Below are 14,524 nucleotides of genomic sequence, written 5' to 3' on the forward strand. Positions count from 1 at the left end.
TCTCTCCAGCAAGGCTGCTTGCTTCATCAAGACTTGAAAGCCAAGACAGTGATCTGCTTGCAAGATGCAAGTTACAAACTTCTGTAACTTAATCATAGTAATGACATATCCTCTGTGTTAGTCTGCTGGTACTCTAACAAATACCTGAGATAATCAACTTATAAAGATAAAAGGTTTATTTGGGCTCACAGTTTTGGAGGTTTCAGTCCATGACTGGTTGACCCAGTTGCTCTTAGGCCTGTAGTAAGGCAGCAAGCACATCATGGCATAAGTGTACGGTGGAGCAAAACCACTCACTTCAGTGGCCGGGGACAAAAAGAGAGTGGAAAGGGATGGGGTCTGTCTCTTTAGAGGTCACACTCCCACATAAAGACTTGCTTCTAGGCCCCATCTCTTAAAGGTCCCATCACCTCCCACCATGGTGGGGGATCAAGGAGCACCAAAGTGGGGACCAAGTGTTTAATACTATGGGGGACTTTCCAGACCCAAACTATAAGACTCCCAGTCTTGCTGTTTTGCATAGTTTAGAAACAAAAGCAGCAAAAGACTGCATGCAGCCAAGAATAGCAGGACCAGGGATCTCTATGGCCATGGGCTGCCTACTAACGTTGCCAAGACTATATGCTTATGTCAACCTAACAGTGGTCATTCTAGTGTTAAAATATAACTAATATATTATGTGTAAAAGACTCTCTCTCACTTCAATGCCATCTCTTCCAGCCTGGAATCTCCCCACAGGACCACCTGGGTCCTTTGCTAATAGGCAACAATCTTTGGGAAATTATGTAGGCAGTAACTTTGTAGTTTCTCAAAGGAGTCAATTTATAATAACCTAAGAATTTCGCTGACTGGCACTTTGAAAAGCTATGAAGTAGAGTTGTGTTAGGCAGCAGTTTCCTGGGGTGGGATTGGGGTTGGGGAGGGGCTCTGGTTTCAAGGAATTGCTAGCATTTGGGAAATAATTTCAAGACTTGAACACCCTAGTATTTGCACCACTTAAAAGCACTGAAATTTAGGGAAACAATCTTTTTATTTATTTTTTTGCCATTCTGGGAACTCAGCTCAGAGCCTCTTACATGCTAGGCAGCTAGGCAAGTGCCCTACCACTGAACTTCATCCCCAGCCTGGGAACTGATCTACTACATACCCTCCCCAGGTGTCTATGTGCTGCAATAGCCTCCACGTGTGTGCTCAACTTCAGATTGGGCCCTGCACTGTGGACACCAGAAGGGACAGAGACAGTGGGACCAGCCAGGATCAGGATGACTCTGGAACTCTGTTCTGTGTTCTGGCTGTGTCTGAAGAAGCATGTTATGTGTGGCTGTGGTGTGAAGAGGCAACACACATACACACAACACCCAGGGTGAAGGCTTTGGGAGCCTAGCTTTTGGAGGTAGCGGCATGTAAAGCACGTGTGGGGACTAGGAAGAACCCATGAGTGGAGACAAAGATTTTGACTTGGGAGTGGAGGGAGAGAGTAAGCAACTGTTTTGGGGTTTATTCTGCCCCATACTGGAGCTACCTTTCTTAGTTTATCTTCTGTTTTCCTAACAAAATACTTGAAGTTGGGTAATTTATAAAGAAAACAGGTTTATTTAGCTGATATTCTGGAAGTCCAAGAACATGGGACCAATTTCTCATCTCTGGTGAGGACCTCAAGGCAGATGGCATCATAATGGTGGGAGTGCATTCAAGGACAGATCACATGACAAGACAGGAAGTGTGGGTGGTGGGTGGCCAGTCTTATTATTTTTAAATAACAGCTTGCTCTCACCAGAGCTCAGGTCGAGACCAGTATTAATCCTTTCTGAGGGCGATGCCCCCAGTGACCTAATTATCCCTCACTAGGTCCCACCTACTGAAGTTCTACTTTTTAGTACTGCCGCACAGAGCAACTTCTACCACATGAACCTTTGGGGGACAAGCCACGTGCAAATCATAGCCCTTACCTTCCTGTTTAGGCAGATCAGCACAAAGGCCGGATGCTGCCATCTTGGCGCCTGCCAAGATGAAAAGTAGATGGGTGAGAAGGTGGACTCCATCAAATTCAGACTCCATCTGACCCCCATGACCTTATGGTCCTTGCTGTACAGCAGCAGCAAAGCTAGGTGATATCCCAAAGGAGCCCTGTGAAATGGTATCTGCCAGGGTGGATTCTCACTCACCTAGTTCTACCTCATCTACCTCTGTACTTCTCAAGCCCATGCCCTATGCTGTTCTAGGCACCAGGGACCTGTGAGATGAGCAGGGGTCCCCTGTCCTCAGCCAGCCCAGGTCTGGCAGAGGTACTTGCAGCCTGGCACAGCACTCTGAGCTCCAGCCTATGCTGAGGCTCTAGCAGGAGGGTGTGCCATGCCCACCCTGGCTTACTCTTCTCTCAAGATCTCTTGCCAGGAACTGTCTGCCACCACTGAGTGCCCTTCCCTGGGTGTGGCCTAATCCCTTTGTCCTGAATTATACTGGCACCAGGCCTGAATTCTTAACACTCTTCCAGGAAAAACATAATTTCCAATGAAAGGATGACATGAAGGGCCAATTTAGTCTTGGTCACATCTCTGATTACAGCTCTCCTCACTTTGCCCTTTGGATAGGGGTCTCCTGTCCAAAGATCAAAGCTGGGGGGCTGCTTTCTGTACCACCAGAGGGTTCGAGGGAAACAAGGATACAGTGCCCCATGGATCCTGTGACACGTGCCTGGTTCACTGCCTGCCTCCACCCTGTTCTCCCCAGTACTCTCCAAGCAAAGTTGCCCCACTTAACCCTCCCTGCTGTCTAAGCCCTGACATGCTCTGCACCCCAGGAGGCTGACTGCTTTAGATTCCCCAGCAGAGCCTCAGTCTTGCAACCATTTGTTCTTTCCTCCACTTCAGGCAGAGCTCCTGCCATGTTCCAGGAACACCTTCAAGTGCCTTTCCCAGTGTCCCATCACGTCATTGGTTTCCCTTCTCTGGGTGTGCCATTTGCATCTATAGGAGCCTACTGGCACGCTACCCTGAAAACCTCACCAAAATCACATTTTAGCCTCTTAAATCTTTTAACCTCTACCTCAGTGGAGGAGAAAGATTGGAATTTGACCATTAGGGAGATGGAGGAGGGTTCTTCACCATAGGAAAGGGCTGACTACTACCAGCAGCTTTAGTTGGTAAGATGAGGCCTGACTCCTACAACCAATGGAATTCAAAGATAAAGGAGTGGTGTCCTGTTTATTTATGGTACTCTTTCTGCCAGGTTCTCCTATTCATGACTTCACACAACCCTATAATCCCGTGAGGTAGTTTACATCCTCTTCACATTACCGTTGAGAAAACCAAGGCTCAGGTTCATAAAGGGACCTTGCCCAAGGTCACTGCATTCATAAGTGGCAGGAGAGGGCAGACTCTAGACTATTTAACTCCAAAACCTATCATTTTTCTGACGATGGGTGTGGGTCCAGAGGTCCCAAGAGATTTCCCCAGTCAATGCCAGCGTGGTGTTTGCATGAGCTGGAACTGTCCTGGTGATGAGCACCTCAGGAGTGGCCTGGGTGGAAGGTTAGCCTCCACATCTGCAGTACAGAGTCCCGGCGGGTTGTGTAGGGTAAATGCTTGATGCGGAACCAGTGTCTGGGGACAACGTTCCCACTGGGTGTATACAGCTTCTCCCCATGTCTGCCCAAGAGACTGCGCAGGGCCAGATTGCCCGACAGAACCTTCTCATAGAATTCCACTCCACCTCGGGCGTAGGCTGCAGACAGGGAGGCTGTGCGGCGGTCTAGCCAACCTTCCAGGGCATGAGTAAGAGAGTCCATGGAGAAGGCATAGGCCACAAAGCCTGCCACTGCTGCCACCAAGTTGAAGGCAGCTCGTATGTTCATGGGGCCTCCATAGAGCCCTAGTGCATGCTTGGCACCCACACTCAGTGCCCAGGTTCCTGCCAGGCAAGCTGGGGCTGGCAGGGCCTGCAGGGCAGCTGCACTGCTCTCCAGGTACACCACCTCTCTGGCCAAGGCAAATTTCTGGGCGTCATGAGATAGGGTCAAGGCATCTCTTAGCCGGGTGCCTGCTGGGGTCTGCCAGTCTACTCTTTGCCCGTGTATGACCACAGGATGATCAGTGTTGGTTACTGGGCCACCAAGGAAGCTGGCAGGGATGCCTACGACAGCCCCAGCAGGGAGTCTTGGGAAGCCGGCACTCACAGGCTGGAAGGTAAAGGTGGTGAAGGGCTCATAGCAGTGGCCAGAGGGAACGCCCATGTCCTGCAGGACCTCTTCAAAGAGGCTTTGTAGTTCTGAGGAGAGTGGGGCCGGTTGGCCCTGAGGCCAGTACTGGTAGAGCCACTGGACCATGGGATCCGGGAAAACGTGGTACGAGATTTGAGCTCCAAACAGGCCTGCGCAGGAACTCACCAAAAGGGCTGTCCTGTGTCTCTGTATGAAGGCTGAGACCTGCCACAGGGGACCAGCCATGAGTGCTGCTACTGCTGACAACCTGGCTAAGAAAAAGAGAAGAGCAAGATCCTTCTTAACTGAGGCAATACTGAGGCACTGCGGTTTAAAGGATGGGCTGGCTCTATAGGAAGACCAAATGGGTTCAGAGAATCATTTCTCTACTTGCCAAACAGGCATGTGAGAGTGGTCCACCTCGAAGGTGGCTGTGATGAGTAAATGAATGATAAAACAATCAGTGTTTGGCTCAATAGCTATAATTATTATTTTCATTACCATGGCCAGGTGCAGTACTAAGCACCTAACTACCTCACTCCACCCACCATAGTGAAGCCCTCTTTATCATTAATTTGTAAATGAATCATATGTTCAACTTATTGAGTACTTTCTATATGCTAGATAATTGTAAGAACTTTACATATACAGTTATCCCTCAGTATCTATAAAGGTTTGATTCTAGGCCCCCTACCCTGCCCTGCAGATACCAAAATCCAAGGATGCTCAAGTTCTTCATACAAATTGATATAATATTTACATACAACATATGCATATCCTTCTGAATACTTTAAATCATCTCTAGATTATTTATAATACCTAACAATGTAATTGCTATGTATATAGCTGTTACAGTGCTTAGAGAATAATGGCAAGGAGAAAGTCTGCATGGTCAGTACAGATATGATTAAAAAATATTTCTGATCGTTAGTTGAATTCATGGATGCAGAACCCACAGATATGGAGGGCTGAGTATATTTGGAAAATATATCTGTATTACTAATAAACATAAGGGATATTTAAACATGCACACACAGGGAATTATTCCTCTATAATCACAGGGGACTGGTTCCAGGACCCCCACAGATACCAAAATCTCTGAATGCTCTTCTCTTTGTATAAAATGGCTTAGCATTTGCATATAGTCTATGCACATCCTCTTGTAATTTTAATAATCTCTAATTACTTTTAACACCTAATGTAATGGAAATGCCATTTATATAGCTGTTATGCTGTATTGCTTAGGGAATAACAATGAAAGTTTATACATGTTCAATACAGATGAAAAATTTTTTTCCAAATATTTAAGATCTGTGATTGGTTGAATCCCCAGAGGTGAACCCAATGGTAAAAAGCTGACTGTATTACAAACAACTGGATTTTCATAACCCCAAGACTTAGATGATGGTTGCCCTATTTTAAAGCTGTGAAAATTGAAGCATGGGCAGGTTAAGCAGACTAACCCAAATCCCACGCCAGTAAAGTGGAGTGTTATGGACTGAATTGTGTCCACCTACATTCTTATGTTGAAGTCCTCTCAGTACCTCAGAATGTGACTGCATTTGGAGATAGGGTCTTTTCAGAGAAAAGGAAAATGGGATTTTGATGGGCTCTGATCCTATCAGAATGGTGTCCTCATAAAAATGAGATTAGGAACACATACGTAGCGGGAACATCACATGAGGACACAGATCACCATCTGCAAGTCAAAGCAATACCAAACCTGACCAAACCTTGGTCTTGGACTTCTAGCCGCCAGAACTGTGAGAAAATAAATTTCTCTTAGTTAGGCACTCAACCTATAGTACTTTGTTATGGAAGCCCTAGCAGATTAATACATGCGCAGTATTATTTGAGCATGGGCTGTCAGGCACTCACAGCAAAGAACTCATTATAGAAAACTTGTTATGCTAAATCATAAATATATACAAAAGTAGACAAAATAATATATCAATCAATCAGCTTCAATCATTATCAGCTCATAGCCAATATTGTTTCATTTGTTCCACCCACGCCCCTGACTGGTTTGAAACATTTCATGCACCTTATCATTTCATTTGTGAATATTACCTAATAAACACAATTATTTAACTTTGGTTGAAGCTTACTGTATTCCTGTTTGTGAAACGTGCTTTTTAGCAGTGAACGTTCAGTTAAAGACAACGCGGGGGTAATGCTGGGCCTGTTTTAATAAGGAAATCATACTAACGTCATCTCATTTGGGCCTTTCTTTCCAAAGAGAAAACTTAGGCTATGAAAGGAAGGATTCTGGCCCAAACTCTAACGCTCCCAGGGCGACCAGGCCAAGTAGGTTCTGGGGCCTCCCCGGTGGGGCGCAGCCCGCGGGCGGCTAGGCGAGGGGCTGCGGGACGCTTGTACAGGGTCCCCGCTATACCTACACCCTGGGCACCCTGGTAGCCTTCACACCCTGCAGCCAGGCAGCTAGGGAGGAAAGCCCGGTCCGGCCAGCCCAAGCACGCTTCCGCCGTGCTCAGAGCGCTCACCTGCTCTGCCGCTGCCGGGGACGCTGAGACATGCGCGCAACGGGGCGGGGGCGACCGCAAAGCACGCCGGTCTGGGTCCTGGAGGCGGGGGCTTCAGAGGGACGGGATGGGAGCACAGCTTTCCGTCCGGGCTCTGGGGGCGGGGACTTCAGAGGGCGGGGCCGGGTGCTCCACTCGCCCTTCCAGGCTCTTGGGGCGGGGAGTTGAGGGGCTCCCTCAGTGCACCGCTTGCGGGCTGGCTTCTGAGGGAAGGGAGCCGCCGAAGAGTTAGGAGATGGACTCCGGGGAAATGCGGCCAGTGGCATGGGGAGGAGCCGGAGGCTCCTTTCCAAACTGAACCTTTGGAGCAATCTGCTGGCAGCGGAAAGAGCGGCGCTGGTACTTTGGTCATCGGTTCAACTCGATGGCGTGCGAGCCTCCGTTGCAGCCCTTGCCTATAGGACGGTCAGCCCCGCCAGGCCCATCCCTTTTCCTCTCCGGAAGCACTCTCGAGCTCCGAGCTTTATTTTTATTACCAGGTTCGCTGCCTTCCAGCTGTTCCCAAGCGTTTCACACTTTGTAGTCTGCAGAGCAGCAGCACATCACTCACTTCTCCTTCCCAATAACAACGTGAGGTAGATCAGGGATGCCAAATTCTGCTCGCCACCTGATTTTGTAAATAAAGTTTAGTTGGAACACAGTCACGACATTCCACGCTATTCCGTGGCTCCTTTCTCACTAAAGGGGCAGAGTGACTAGGGCAGAGAACCTAATATTTGCCATATGGTTCATTAAAGAATTTGTGGGCCACTAAAGGAGATTATTTCTACTTTTCAGATGAAGAAACTGAGCATGGAGCTTGAGCAGGGCACCCATTTTATATGATCTAGTATACGTTAGACTAAAGTTGGGACCCCTATCTCTATGAGTTTTCCATTACTTCCTCTGCCTTCATACAAATTCTCTCTGATGGGTCAAGCCAATTCTCTTCCAGGTGGGTCTGGTCTTTAAGTTAGGCTTTCTCTTCCATTCCTCTGGGGAAGTAGGGAAAGAGGGCTCACTTCTAGGGCAGAAAGATGAAGATGTTAGGAGACATGGAGGTTTATGGGCTTTGGGATGGGGCTTTAGAAGGTTAGCACCTTACGGGGCTACCGATGCAAACCCTCTCTGAACCACGGAAGAACAGGTGGTAGCAATAAGCCAAATCAGGCTACTAAGCAGACCATACCGGATTCCCAACTGACCCTGTAACCCTGATCATCCTGAGGGTCATCATTTCCTGTCTCACGAGTGGCCCAGTAGCCCTTTGCGGAGTCATGGGCTGGCCAGGCAGAGAGGATCCTGATGACTCTAGAGGTGAAACTGGACTCTTTGTGACTGCCTACCGGCCCTGGGCCAGTCCCTCAGCCCAGAATAAGTGCTTAGGGAGGCTGCAGCCCAGGAAAAAACCCTGTAAAGGTTGTCACCTTTCTGGACCTGAGTTTCCTCCTCTCTAAAGTGAGGACAATAACTGTCTCAAAGGGTCTTATTCCACCCTAATCCTGGAAAAATAGCCACTAAGACACTGCCATTTTATATCACTAGAGGGGGAGGGGAACTTCAAGTCTCTTGCCCCTGAGAAGGAAGATTTGACCTGGAATTGACCCATCTATCTTGTCCTTGAAAAGCATCCTATCACAAAGGGCTTCAGTGACTGGATGTAAATCTGGCAATGATGAAAAGTGTTATGCTGGAGCTAAATAGCCTTGGTTAATTCCCTCATCTATAAAATGGGGATGAGAGTACTACCTATTTCCTATTGTCATTAAGGGGAATAAAATAAGTTTATGTTTGTATAATGCCCAGCATTGTTTGCATAACAGTTAACTTAGCTATTATTGTTGAGTTCTGTTCTGGTTCTGAGACTCTAACTCTGGCTGCTCACTTGTTTGTATGTAAATGGTTCTGTGACCTTAGCAAAATATAGAATGTGGGACATTCTACAGGGCAAATGACATGGTTTATTCAACAAATCAATGGCATAAAAACATGGAAGGAGGGGGGATTGTTATGAAATAAGAGACTTGAGAGATAGAGCAGTTACATGCAGTATGGATTCCTATTGGGATCCTGAATCAAGTGAACTCACTGTAAAAAAGTCACCTTTGAGACAACTGGAGAAATATGAATGTGGATTGCATATAAGATGATATTAATGAATTATTATTTATTTTATCAAGTAGGGTGACAGCATGGAGTTTACATAAACCAAAAATATCTCTATAAGAGATGCATATTGAAGTACTTACAGGTGAAATGACACAATGTCTACTATTTGATCCCACCAAAACAAACCAAAACTGATGAAAGGGGACAGATGAAATGAAACAGCATTGATAAAAATGCTATTATTGCAGGCACCTGAAAAGTTCAGGTCTTCATTATACCATACTCTACTTTTGTGTATGTTTGGAAACCTCCATAATAAAATGTTATTTAAAAATGTGTTCTAAAAAGTAGACTGGTCAATTGGAGCTCATAAAATTAAGAATTTTTGTGCATCTAAGAACAATATCACAAAAAAGTAGAAATAAAAACCACAGAATGGGAGGAAATAGTTGCAAGTGATAGACCTGATAAGGGCATAGTATCTAGAATATATAAAGTACTCTTAACAACAACAAACCCAACTAAAAATGGGCAATTAGCTTGAATTTGGACATTTCTCCAAAACAGATATACAATAGCCAAAAAGTACAGAAAAACATGCTCACCATTATCAGTCACTAGGGAAATTCACAATGTGATATAACTTCACAACCTCTAAGATGGCTCTGATGACAAAAACAGAAAACGACTCTGCTCAGGAGGCTGAGGCAGGAGGATTGCTTGAGTCCAGGAGTTTGAGACCAGCCTGGGCAAACATAGTGAGAACCCATATCAAAAACCAAATAAACAAAAAACAAGCATTGGTGAGCAAGCGGAGAAACTGGAATCCTCACACACTGCTGGTGGGAATGTAAAATGGTTCAGTCACTATAGAGAATGGTTTAGTAGTTCCTCAAAAAATTAATGTTAGAATCACTACATGACCCAGAAATTTCAACTCCTAAAAATACAGCCCCCCAAATTGAAAATAAGTATTGAAATAAATACTTGTACAAAAATGTTCGTAGCAACACTATTCACAATGGTCCAAAATTGGAAATAACCCAAATTCCTATCAATTGATGAATGGATAAACAAAAGATGGCATATTCCATACAATGGAGTATTATTCAGTCATAAGAAAGACTACAGTACTGATATATATATACAATGTGGGTGACCTTGAAAGAATTATGGAAAGTGAAAGCAGCAGACACAAAAGTCATGTACTCTATGACTCAATTTACATGAAATATTCAAAATAGAAAAATCCATTGACAGCAGATTTGTGGTTGCCAAGGGACAGAGGAGGGATAATGGGAGTGACTGTTAACGGATGTGGGGTTTCTTTTTGTGCTAATGAAATGCTTTGGTATTATTAGAATTTTTTTTTTTTTTTTTTTTTTTTTTTTGGTGTGATTTTTGAAGACCAACCTGTGGCCTTGTACATGCTAAGTCTGCGCTCCGCCCCTGAACTACACCCCCAGCATATTTTGGTATTAGCTTGTATTGATGGTTGCACAACAATTCGAACATACTAAAAGCCACCAATTTTTATACTTTAGAATGGTTGAAATTATAAATTTTACGTTGTGTGAATATTATCTCAATAACCAATACATATGTTAGAAAAGTAGGTTGGCCAACCATACTGCAGAACAGATAGAACATTTTTCAGATAGAACACTTTTCACTCATTCTACTGAAGCACCTGGGAAAGTTACTTTTCAGGAAAGAGGAGCAGAGACCCAGGGGATAGGTGAGTGTTTTGCTTGAGGCTGGGCTTCCCAGTAAGAGTGTGTGGTCATGTTCATTGTGTGCCTAGGACTCCAACCTTCCCTGACAATGCCTCCCTGGCCTCTTTCTGGATTTCTCAGATTGTTTCATTTATTCGTTCAACTCCAATCCTGTGCCAAGTGATGGGAGTAAAAGATGGATAAGAATCAGACATAGCCCTTAGCCTCTCCCTGTTGATAAAGTATATAAGACAAGCAATTTCATGTGGGCAAAGAGCCCTTGTCCCTTTCCTCTGGTAGGACCACAAAGGAGGGAGGGAGTGACTGCTCCTCCTCAGGGAGCTGCCCTTGTACCTGAGATGGGGAAGGCTTGTGGGAAGGTACTGGTGGTCAAGGGGAAGGGTGGGGTGCTTCTCCTGTAGAGGCTGGGCCCCTTGCTCCAGGAGGGGAGAGATGGTCCTCTCTCAGTCTGATCTTTTCCTGAGTATGGGAGGGAACAAGGCATGAGGGAGGAGCAGCCATAGCAAGATGGGAAAGACCCTGCCTGGAGGGAAGGTCCTTGGGTCACTTTGGGTTGAGGGGACAGATTCTCAGACAGACTGAGGCTTATGTGTTTTGAAGAGAGCAGATATAAAAATGTGAAATTTTCATATGAAGAGGGAGAAAAAGGCCTGGGGATGTAGCTCAGTGGCAGAGTGCTTGCCAAGCATGTGCAAGGCCCTGGGTCCCATCATTAGCCCTAAAAATGGGGGGGGGGGGGGGGAGGCTTTAAGGAGAGGGAGAAGCCACCAAGAAAATGTAATGATTGTTGTACAGCCTTGGTGCCCGTTTGAGACCTGGGTCAATAACATTGTGAGCCTGTTTAGTGTTGTGTGATTTTCTCCAATAATGTTTGGGTGTTCAGGTACAGGGATGGGTGATGGCTAGTAGAGTTTAATCAGAGCTGGGATTTGCCAGTCAATTACTAAGTGGAAAGAAAGGGGCAATGTTCATGAGGGTATTTGCAAAGAAGCGATGGCCGGAACCATGAACTTTAAGCTAATGAGGAGCACAGTGAGGGCCTGGGGATAATTTATCTCCTCAACACTTAAATGTTGCATGCCTGGTGCCCCGCACTGTTTCTTAGCACTTTGCAGAGGGAAGAAGTGGCAAGATCACAGGCCCAGTGAAATGCAAGGATTGTCAGAACAGGGTCACCTCAGGTAGAAGTGTCAGAAGGAGGTGATAAGAGGGTGGTGTGTGTGTGTGTGTGTGTGTGTGTGTGTGTGTGCGTGCGCGCGCGCTGGGAATTAAACCAGGGCCTAGTGCATGCTAGACAAGCGCTCTACCACTGAGCTGCATCCCTCCCACCAAGGGCGATGTGAATGTTGGTGATGACAGAGTCAAGGCTGTGACTGAGAGCAGATGGCTGAGATGGGGAAGGGGAGATTGCTAGGAGTTGAGGAAGCATGTTAATCATGCTTCCCCCTATATTTAACACTGGGGGGGGGGTACTTCCTAATCCTGCCCCTCCCAGGACTAGATAATTACAGGAGATGGCCATGGCATGACTTCTTTGTGCTGTCACTCCATAATTCCAGGTACAATTGGAACAGCAAGCTTAGTAACAGGAGGCCAGGATGTTGGGTGGATTGTCTGAGGATGGTGAAGTTGGCAAGAATAGTCAAAGGGGGAGTGGTAAAGGATATAGTGACCCAGGTGCTAAAAAAAAACCCTCAAGAATGAGAGGAAGTGTCCAGGAGGTGGGCACATAATAGCAGCAAGAATGGGCAGTATATGGAAAAGTCTGATGACATGCACTTCAAAGAAACTGGGGGCTGTGAAGGAGAAAATGGCTGTGGCAAGAGGAGAGGACACTTGTTCTACCCTGATTTCCAAGGGAAGGGAAATGGGGAGGGGAGGGGAGGGAAAGGGAGGATGTTTTCTGATGTTGGACTAAGCATTCAAAAGTTCACAGGAAAGTGACCTTGGGGGCCTGCAAAGGTGTGAGCGATTGAGACCTGATTATAAATGCATGAACAAGCATCCTGGAAGTGGTGGATGACAGTTTAAAAAAAAAAAAATCCAAGGGTTTTTTTGGGTACGAAAATAATAAGTATTACTAATGTTTTAATTACTATTCAGTTGATTAAAGAAGTTTAAATATCTGATGTCTCGTAAGCCTAAAAACCTTAATTTACAAATATTACCTTATTAATTAAGCCAGAAAGTTTTGTATAAAAATTAGACTTTCTTTTCTACTTGTTCTTTTATTAACTTTCAGTTAACCCATTGACTTTACAGATTCCTTATTTATACCACACAACTTCTGTACTTAATTTCCGTAGACATTTCAAACCATTTTCAAATGGAGTTTAGTTGATTTTCTTAATACACTAACCCCTGAATTTGTCAGAGTTCTCTAGTGAAATAGAACGAATACAATATGTGTGTGTGTGTGTGTGTGTGTGCGTGTGTGTGTGTGTGTGTGTGTTTAAAGAGAAAGGACTTGACTCATACAGTTATGGAGACTGAAAAGTCCCAAGATCTGCTGTCAGTAAGATGTGAACCCAAAAGAGCCTATGGTATAGTTCCAGTCTAATCAGAAACCTGGGAAAGCAGGTGAGCCAGTTGGGTAGGTTTGGTCAAAGTCTGAGTCCAGAGGCAGGAGAAGATCAATGTGCCATGTGTTTGCTGCTGCTGCTTTTACAATGTTGCGGATTGCACAGACAAGTGCTCAACCACTGAATGCATCTCCAGCCTCACGTCCCCATTTTAGGATACAGAAGGAGGGAGGGAAAATGATCAAGAGAGAGAAATTCTTACTCTGCCATTTGTTCTATTTAGACCTTTGATGAATCTGATGAGGTACATCTACATTAGGAAGGGCCATCTGCTTGACTCAGTCTACTGATTCCAATTCCATAAAGATAACCACCAGCTCTCCTATAGCTTTCAAATCTAATGAGTAAAATTTTCCTAATCTTTAAGCAACTCTTGTAAAAAAAATGACATAAAATACAACGGATTTTCTTAATTATTTAAACCATCTTAAAACTGAGGTACGTATGAAACAGGAGAATGATCACAGAATTCTAATTACAGACAACCTCGCCAGCACCATAGTATTGATCAATATGGCAGAAGGTTTTTCATTCATCCTCGGTTTACATATTTTCTAAGCCCATCATGGCAGCCACTTCACACTTCACCACCATGAGTTGATGGGGGTTATTAACACCTAGGGCAGGGGTATAGTGAGGATCCTAGGATGATTCATTATGAGTTGGTGTTTATTAGGCTGAGTCTCTGTGGGGATGATTGGACGTTCCAAGTCTCTGTCTTTGTTGTTATAGTAAGACCTCCCATAATTTTTCGTTGCTTGAGTAGAGCTGATGAAATTTCTCACCCCCTGCCAAGACTGAAATGAATGTTTTAGCTGCTTGATTTGCAATGATGAAATTGTGATGTGGACCAACACTTGAATATCGTATGCACATAGTTAATATACTGTAAACATCACTAAAGACTTACATATCTTTCTTTTCTTTTTAGCATGCCTCATATGGTTCGGCAAAGAAATGTTGCTTTTAAAAAAATGCCAAAATTGTCATAATTTGCTCAGTGGGAGCCCCTTAAAATTGGCTTAAAACTGGCTCCTTTTTCCTTTAAGATTGATTGCCTCGGATAGTTTTGGATGTGTTCTTTCTGGCATAAATATTTGTTGCTCCAGGTTCATCTTAATTATCCTTGCTTTGAGCTAAAAACAGATACTTTCAAAGAACCCTTGTTTCCTTCTACTGGAGAACTACATTTGAGACCAAAATCGAGGTGCTTTGGGCACATGTTAGATCACTCTGCTTGATACTATCAATTGGTGACATTACAGTGGGCCACATTAGAGGGAGATGCTGAAAAGATACATTTTAAAATGTCATGGGACCATATTATTTGTAACTTAACTGAGTACTTATACCTACTCAAATATTGTAGATTTTCAT

At 44.8% G+C, this 14,524-nt stretch overlaps 1 protein-coding gene across 2 annotated transcripts; it reads right to left on the reverse strand.

The window, feature by feature from the left end:
• Positions 1-877: 877 nt before the first annotated feature.
• Positions 878-6,752, reverse strand: TMEM177 (transmembrane protein 177). Of its 2 annotated transcripts, none has more exons than XM_079134810.1 (2): positions 6,703-6,752; positions 878-4,470 (listed from the first exon to the last, which is right to left on the reverse strand). In XM_079134810.1, the coding sequence occupies exon 2, from the start codon at positions 4,442-4,444 to the stop codon at positions 3,509-3,511; it is 936 nt and encodes a 311-aa protein (XP_078990936.1). In that variant the 5' UTR covers positions 4,445-4,470; positions 6,703-6,752; the 3' UTR covers positions 878-3,508. The 2 variants fall into 2 exon arrangements, with proteins under 2 accessions (XP_078990936.1, XP_078990935.1); XM_079134809.1 differs by having other exon boundaries at positions 878-4,466; positions 6,703-6,748.
• Between the last annotated feature and the right edge of the window lie 7,772 nt (positions 6,753-14,524).

This window comes from Sciurus vulgaris (genome assembly GCF_902686455.1).
Source record: "Sciurus vulgaris genome assembly, chromosome: 3".
Lineage (NCBI taxonomy): Eukaryota > Metazoa > Chordata > Mammalia > Rodentia > Sciuridae > Sciurus > Sciurus vulgaris.

Excerpts from the sequence above, each read along its gene's own strand:
- TMEM177 (XM_079134809.1), bottom strand. The coding sequence starts at position 6,734 with ATGTCTCAGCGTCCCCGGCAGCGGCAGAGCAG. Across the intron at positions 4,467-6,702 it reads CCCCGGCAGCGGCAGAGCAG|GTTGTCAGCAGTAGCAGCAC; the intron begins GTGAGCGCTCTG and ends TTTCTTAGCCAG.